We start from the raw sequence: 8214 nt of genomic DNA on the forward strand, positions 1-8214 counted from the left end.
AACCAAAGGGCAGAAAGGGGAACCATTTGTACTGACTCCCGACTTGGCTGCAGAATTCAGGGTAAGTTGAAGCAGCACTTCTACACCGATGTGCTTTTGTGCCAGGTTGTTCCGTGTCTTGGATAGGGGGGGGGCGGTATGTGTCCTCCACCTTCCTGCAAACGTTTGTAGGTCTTCAGCTGCTTCGACAGTGTTCTGAAGATTGATTTTTTTTTCCCAGAAGGTTCATCATGCCACCAGTTTGAGGCTGGCTATTTTTATTTGTTTGTTGACTTACGGCAACCCCATGGAGTTTTCAAGGCAAGAGATGTTCAGAGACGGTTTGCCGTGGCCCGACTCTGCATAGCAATCCCAGACTTCCTCGGTGGTCTCCGGTCCAAGTACTAACTGGGGTTGACCCTGCTTAGCTTCCAAGATCTGATGAGATCGGGCTAGCCTGAGCCGTCCAGGTCAGGGCAGGCTGGCTATAAATATACTGAAAAACCTTTGAACATTTCGTGGTTTGATATTTACGAATCCCTCAACTGATACTGCTCCCTCTGCAAAGTTTTATAGCTTCCATATGTTGTACAAAGTCACATAATTTTTCCCCTCTTTTTTGTAAAGTACTTTCAAAGAGGCTTTTTCCCCCATGCGACTTTCATGCTATCCAAAGAAAGCAAGTTGATTTGAAACAGAATTACCTGATATAGGTCCCTGCCACATGGCAGGAAAAATACCGGCAAAAGTGTGGCTTTTAAAAGCCGCACCAAAAAAGAGACGCCATGGCGGGATCCCACGATCCCCTGAGCTGCGGCGCCGTTGCTCCCCAGCACGATCAGATGCCGGGGAGGAAGAGACGATCGGGAGGGGGAGGCTGCCGAACTGCACATGTGCAAGCATGCGCAGTTTGGCCAGGGGGCGGGGATGCGCCGGCGATCCCACGGCCAGCATTGATGCAGCCTTTCGGAAAGAACCACCTAGGTAGGTGGTTCTTTTTGCTGCGGTGTTTGGGCGGAAGGGGCGGATCGGGAACGGGCATGGCACGCTTCCCAGATGTTGCTGTGGGATCGCGCCCGTTTGCTGCGGCCCCGATCCGTCCCTCTCCCGGCCCAAAACCTCTCGTGTGACCGGGGCCATAATTTGGCTGTTGGAATAAGTGTGATCAGTATATATTAGAGGATAGTTTTATATGTTTTATACATATATGAATTGGAGTTTTTGCCATACATGCAGCTGATGTTTCCTCTTTTATTGTTCATCTCTTTTTACATTCCACAAATTAGCATATAGCCTTATAAGATATTAGAGCACACCTAAACAAATGTAGTCTGTGTATTTTTTTAAAAAAATCTCACTTAGTTAAAACCTGTCCGTTGGGCCAGAACTGCGTACAGGCATCTTAATTAAAGGGCTGGCCTTTTAAATTCACTTTTCTAGCCTGCTTCTAGCATGGACACTGTTTTGTGAGACCTACTTGAAGCGGCTCAACGCTTTGGGTGCTGTCTTGATGCCCCGGATGGCTTTTTTTAATGCCAAGTTTCTAATTGCTAGCCATGTTTATTGTGTTTTATGTTTTGTTTTGTAAACCAAAGAAGAGGAGGGATCTCTGTAAGAAACCACAAAAGGTACTGAGTACCAGAGGCCACACACAAAAAAGAAGAAGAAAAACCCCAATTGTTCTTAACTGCGTAAAAACAAATTGTTATTGCATTCAGCACAAACAGTCCCTATATACAGTGCAAGCAATTCCAATGAAGCGTAACCATTTTTGAATGTCCCAATAACAAATAAATTGCAAACAGTCCCCATAAAGCATAACAATTTCTGAATGTCCTGATAGCAAACAAATTCCAGTACAGTATAGCAATTAAAGTATAGCAATTGATGGTCTGCCAGCTAATTAAGACACCAGTTTGATATCTGCTTCAGGGTTATTTTTCCCGTAGCAGTCCTGTCGGAGTCTGGCCTTGCACAGTTGTTGTGAACTGTTGTTCATATCAGCCAGTCACAGAAGAAAAAGGGAACCTTTAAATCATGAATCTGTGATCCAGTTTGACATGTACAGCTGTGGTAACAAAGAGACCAAGGTTTTGTTAACCACCTCAAGTAGGTTCTCTGGAGAGATACCTTAGTTTTTTTTAAAAAATTAATAAGTAAAAATAAAGACAGTATTTATTGCTTTCTATATCTTTCTGTAGGGCGATCCCGGTGACCCAGGCCTCATGGGCTTTCCAGTAAGTATCTTTGCATACTAGCTCCAGATGACGTTGTCGTCAGGATAGGGACTTTATTAAAAGCATTCTTTTCTTGCCCTTCCAGGGTCCTCAAGGTCTCCCTGGTTCCCCAGGTGTATTTGGTCCTGTTGGAGACCCCGGACTACCTGTAAGTACTGTTTATTTAGGTCAGTGGTATCTCACCTTTCAGCATGACGTTAAAACATTCTGCTTCAAAGCACCCGCGTCGGTCTACTGAACAATTTGCAATAGCAGAGTATCGATTTAAAAAAAATAATAATAAAACCCGACTAGAAATGCACTTCAAACCTCGGCGCAAGCTGAACCTTGCAGTCGCCATCAGTAGCAATTAAAAAGAAGATGGTATAAACATGACTCAGCCGCAACGACAAAAACATCGGTGCAAAAGCAACATGTCCCATAAGAGAAGCTAAGAATTGGTGAAAAGGAGGGAGGGAGGGGAACGATGGCCTGGGAGCAAGAGACCCAAAGACCCTGCCCAGTGTGCCCACCAGCCAAACGTCGGGCTCTGAAGCTGGACAGTGGGAACAGATCTGAAGCCTCGGGCGGGGTCTTATGGGTCAAGACAGTCCTACAGATGCCCTGGTCATAAGCCATTTAAAGATTGACCCTGACACATTGAATTGGGCCCCAACACAGAACCGAAAGGAAGCTGCAGTGGCTCAAGTGGTTAAGACGCTGAACTGCAGGCTGTGGAAGGTCGGTAGTTCAGCAGTTCGAGACCCGAGTGTGCCGCATGACGGAGTGAGCTCACGTCTCTAGTTCCAGCTCCTGCCAACCTAGCAGTTCGAAAGCAAGAAATTGCAAGTAGATAAATAGGTACCACTTCGGTGGGAAGGTAACAGCGTTCCGTGCGCCTTGGTGTTCAGTCATGCCGGCCACATGACCACGGAAACGTCTGGCTCTTCGGCTTGGAAACGGAGATGAGCACCGCAACCCTAGAGTCGGATTCGACTGGCTTTCGAGCAAGGGAACCTTTACCTTTACAGAACCGAAAGCCAGGGAAGTTGATGTGATATGCACTGGCCATGTATGTTCATCGCAGTCTTTGCACCGACTGAAGTTCCCAGATATTCTTCAAAGGCTGCCTCACAACAGAGTCTAGCCTGGATGTTAACCGAGGCACGTATCATGGTGGCCTGATCTGCTTTTTCCAGAGAGGGCTGTACCTGGTGAAAAGCACTCCCGTCCATCTCAGCGTCTCCTGCGGCAGTAACAACCCCCCCAAACTGTAAACGTGATCCTGTAAATGTGTGTGATCTCATGGCGAACAGCCGGTATGAACATGTCATGTGCCACTGAGTTGCCATCTCCTCACGGCGATCCCATGAAGTTCCTCATGTGGTTTCTAAGGCAAGAGATGATCCGAAGAAGAAGAAGAAGAAGAGGAAGAAGAAGAAGAAGAATTGATTGGATTTATACCCCGCCCTTCACTTGGCGTCTCAGAGCGGCTTACAAACTCCTTTCCCTCCCCCTCCCCACAACAGACACCCTGTGAGGTGGGTGGGGCTGAGAGAGCTCTGACACAAACTGCTCTTTCTCAAGGACAGCTGTGCCAGAGCTTGTGACTGACCCAAGGTCACATCAGCAGGTGCAAGTGGAGGAGTGGGGAATCAAACCCGGTTCTCCCAGATTAGAGTCCGCGCACTTAACCACGACACCAAACTGGCTCTCAGGTTGATCAAAGGTAGTTTGCCGTTGTCTTCCTCTGCGTAGCAGTCCCAGTCTTCCTTCGTGGTCTCCCACGTAATTACGGAGTTTGGTTGGCATCTGAGCTCTGACAGGATTGGGCTAGTCTGGTCGTATGCCAATAAAAGGTATTTGACTTTGACTTTAGTCTGGGCTCTTAGGGCTGCGAATGAGTTTTACCCCCGGTCCACAGTACTGCGTTGTATGGATCAGGGTCCATTTCATTCATCTGCGTCAAGCTGTTCGGTCCAAAGCCCCAGTTTAGGTTTCCAGCGGTTGTCCAGAGCAGTGCTCCCTCTAAGCTGTGGAGTCTTGTGAGAAAAAATTCTACTTGGTGAGTGACTGGCATGAAAGTCGCGAGCGAGCGATTTGGCGCCTGCATAAATTAAGTTTGCTTTGGAGCCATCCCTTCCTGAGCGAAGACAGAAACTTGTGAGCCAGAGGGCTAAAAAGCTGTGAGCTAGCTCACACTAACTCAGCTTAGGGGGAACACTGGTCCAGAGTTATATAGAAAGTAGGGGAAGAGATCATGTCATCAACACATTGATGACACCCTACTCCAGAACACCGGATACCTTTATGTAGATTTTAAATTGCATAGGGACCTTGCAACACCAGTGGCCACAAGATGGCGCTAGAGTCCTCCAGGTCCATCTTCTGAGACATACAGACCAACTGGGAAAGATCGGAGCCACTGCAAGACTGTGCACCCAGCCAAGCGGTCCAGAAGTATCCCATGACTCATAGCATTAAAAGCCAATGGGAGGACCAGAAGAACCAGTGGGGATGCACTCTACCTTTTGATTGAGTAGCATGGGTCATCTGCTACAGCAACCAAGGCCATTCCTGTTCCATACCCAGGCCCAGGGCTATTTTTGGGCAGGAACGCACAGGAACAGAGTTCCGGCTGGCTCCCGAGTTGGCCACACCCGGCAGGAACTTATTAGCATAACAGGCCACACCCAACAGCAGAAACCCATTAGGATTGGCTACATTATGGGTGTGTGGCCTAACATGCAAAGGAGTTCCTGCTACAAAAAAGGCCCTGGGTTTTGACAACAAACAAGGTAAACAGAATAAGAAGCAAAAGGTGGGTGTGGCTGGATGAGCACACTTCTGGTAACATTGGCCTAGTGAACAGCTCATGAAAGTTACGCCAGCCCAGACCACCAAATTTGAAGTCATGGTGGAGAGAAGTCCTGTCAAGTCACAGCCAATTCATGGCAACTCTGTAGGGTTTTCAAGGCAAGTAACATTCGGAAGTGGCCTGCCATTGCCTGCCTATGCGTAGCAACCCTGGAGTTCCTTGGTGGTCTCCCGTCCAGGTGTCAACGAGGATTGACCCTGCTTAGCTTGTAAGAGCGGAGGATACAGGGCTAGCCTGGGCTATCCAGGTGAAGGCAGTAACACCAGCGTATCCAGAAGAGGGTGGGGAGGTACATGAGGTTGTGTGCAATGTTCCCTCTAAGCAGTGAAGCCTTGTGAGCAAAAATTCTGCTTTGTGAGCTACTGGCATTAAAGTTGTGAGCAAGTGATTTGGATACTGCATGAATTAGTTTGCTCTGGAGCCATCCTTCCTGAGCTAAGGCAAAAATGTGAGAGCCGGAGGCTAAAAAACTTTGAGCCAGCTCACACTAACTCAGCTTAGAGGGAACACTGGTTGTGTGTGGCCTCTCAAACCCCAGAAGTCCCTGAATTAGAAGTTCGTTTTTGTAACGGACATAAGCTGCAAAAAATTAAAGGACGGTCAAGTACTAAGTATACCGATAAACATCTTTTAAAAGGTTTTTCTTAATGTCTTCCAGTGTGCGTTATGCAAGATTACTGACTTTCTCGTGTGTTTCTATGAAGTTCTAAGATGTCCCTTCTTTCTCCCCCCGAAAATTCTAGGGGCCTCCTGGACTGCCGGGATCTCCAGGGCTTCCAGTAAGTCTTTTCTCTGACCCGCTAAGTCCTCCGCCCCCACATTGTACGCCATCGTTTAAAAGCTCTTGCAAAGGCTGGTGGTCACAGAGGCCAAAACAAGGGGCCTTTGATCAAAGGGCCATCTGTGAATTGTTCTGTTTGTTTGTTTGCTGTGTCTTTCCTTATCAAAAGAAAAACTCAGGGTAACTAAAAAGGAATGTGGGATACAGAGTATTGGATACAGGCCAGTGGGAAGGTTTCTGCCTCCCCTCCTCCCCCATCTACTGCAGGATAGCCGGTCACTGACATGGCTTAGTGACATATGGGTCAGGCGGGCCCATGGGAGGGGTCTTCTTCTCTCTCCTTCTTGGTTCTCTCTTGTGAACCCTCCGTCGCCTTTGAGCCAAATGTGTGCCAGCCTCCCAGTAAGGCCTGGAGATATCCGGGAATTACAACCGCAGAGATCACTTCCCCCTGCAGAAAATGACTGCTTCAGAGGGTGGACTCTATGGCATTATACCCCGCTGAGGTCCCTCCGGTCCTCAACCCCTGCCCTCCCCAGATGCCACCCCCCCAAATCTCCAGATATTTCCCAACCCAGAACTGGCAACCTTTAGTTTAGCCCTAGAACACTCTGTTCAGAGTTAGCACACAGTGTTCGTGGTGGAGGGGAAATGGCTGCTTTGGAGGGTGGACTCGAGGGCATTATACTTTGCTAGGGTTGCCAGGTCCCCCCGGGCACACGGGGGGATCCCCCGGTTTCCTGTGCTTCTCCCCAGTGCTGGTTAGCTGGCCAGTGTGGGAGATTTACCACCCCAAACACAATGTGCCCACCTCACCCAGAAGTGGCATAGGCATGTTGGTAATGTTGGGGGGTGACATTCTGGTTTTTGGGCAAAACTCTATGGTAGAATTAGCTTCAAACCATAGAGTTTTGCCCAAAAACCAGATCGTCGGTCACCAACATGCCTACATCACTTCCGGGTGATGTAGGCACAGCTTGCGTCTCCCCTCCCCTTTCCTGGAGCATCCGGTAAGCCCCCCACCGGCTTGTCATTTGGCCCTGGCAACTCTATACCTCACTGAGGTCTCTCCCCTGCCCAAACCCTGCCCTCCCCAGGCTATACCCCAGGAATATCCTAACCCAGAGCTGGCCAAAGTGTAGGTAAACATTTCAACAACAAAAAAACTTAAATGCAGAAGACTGGTGGGTGTGCAGTGCTCAATGTTAGACAAAACTTTTAATCTTTCACTGCCTTTTCCACTGAAGACGAGAGCTCGTGGCAAACCAAAGAAGGGACTGAAGGGTCCTTACAAAACGTGCTTCCTTCTCAGCTTTCTAAAAGGGCCACTGAGCGAGCTTGCGTGGGGCCCAACACCAGGAAAGTCAAGTTCATGAAGGGCCTGTAGACAGATGAGAAATTTGCCCATCAGCCATAGCTCTGAAAGGAACTGAGGCAGGACCAACGGGGGTGGGGGAGTTAGCAAAAGGGTGAACAAAGAGAAAAGAGTCAGCCTCCACCAGTTTAAAATTTGCTTATTTAATAATTTACTTCGTTTATACTCCACCTTTCTTCCCAGTGGGGGCCCAAAGTGGTTTACAGTGTTCTTTTCTCCTCCATTTTATCGTCATGGCAATCCTGTGAGCTAGCTTAGGTCTGGTATAGGTGACTGGCCCAAGGTCACCCAGCAAGCTTCCGTGGCAGAGCGGAGATTTGAAACTGGGTCTCCCAGATCCTAATCCAGCACTGTAACCGCAATACCACGTGGTGACCATTGGGTTATCTGGGCCTGCGCCCATTATAGAGAGCCAAAACTGCAGCTGGAGACGGTATAACGCCATGTTTGCTAGCATTCTTTGCCATGCTGTCAGTGAAAAGAGAGAACTTCTTGACTGGCAATGTGATTCTAGCAACTGCTCTTTTCTGTGGAAGAGTCCAAGGACCAGTTTACCATCAGTGGAGAAAATGATATTAGCTTCGTGATGGTGGGAAGTGCCGTCAGATTGCAGCCAACTGATGACAACCGTGCAGGGTTTTCAAAGCACAAGATGAACAGAGGTAGTTTGCCATTGCCTTCCTCTGTGTAGCAACTCTGGACGTCCTTGGTGGTCTCCCATCTGAATACTAATCAGGACCAACTCTGCTTAGCTTCCAAGATCTAGACAGATAAGAAATTGCTGCAAGGTTCACAAATTACAGTAAATAGACAATAATAAACTTGGTAACAGTGATGCTTCGTGATGTTTATACGAACATCTCGAATGGTTGTTCGTTTCGATGGAACTCTTTATCAACCAAAATTCGAATCTCTGGTTGTCTTATTATATTCAATAATGATATCAATCTTATCCAATACAGCTTCAACAGCACACAGGCTAACA

At 48.0% G+C, this 8214-nt stretch overlaps 1 protein-coding gene across 1 annotated transcript in view; it reads left to right on the forward strand.

The window, feature by feature from the left end:
- Window positions 1-8214, forward strand: part of COL4A2 (collagen, type IV, alpha 2) — a 218161-nt gene that overhangs the window by 118337 nt on the left and 91610 nt on the right. The window contains exons 8-11 of the mRNA XM_015414706.1: window positions 9-61; window positions 2181-2216; window positions 2302-2364; window positions 5817-5852. Coding sequence (XP_015270192.1) covers window positions 9-61; window positions 2181-2216; window positions 2302-2364; window positions 5817-5852 — 188 coding nt within the window. The remainder of the gene's footprint in view (window positions 1-8; window positions 62-2180; window positions 2217-2301; window positions 2365-5816; window positions 5853-8214) is intronic.

Source organism: Gekko japonicus, unplaced genomic scaffold (genome assembly GCF_001447785.1).
Source record: "Gekko japonicus isolate JY-2015 unplaced genomic scaffold, Gekko_japonicus_V1.1 scaffold1311, whole genome shotgun sequence".
Taxonomy (NCBI): Eukaryota; Metazoa; Chordata; class Lepidosauria; order Squamata; family Gekkonidae; genus Gekko; species Gekko japonicus.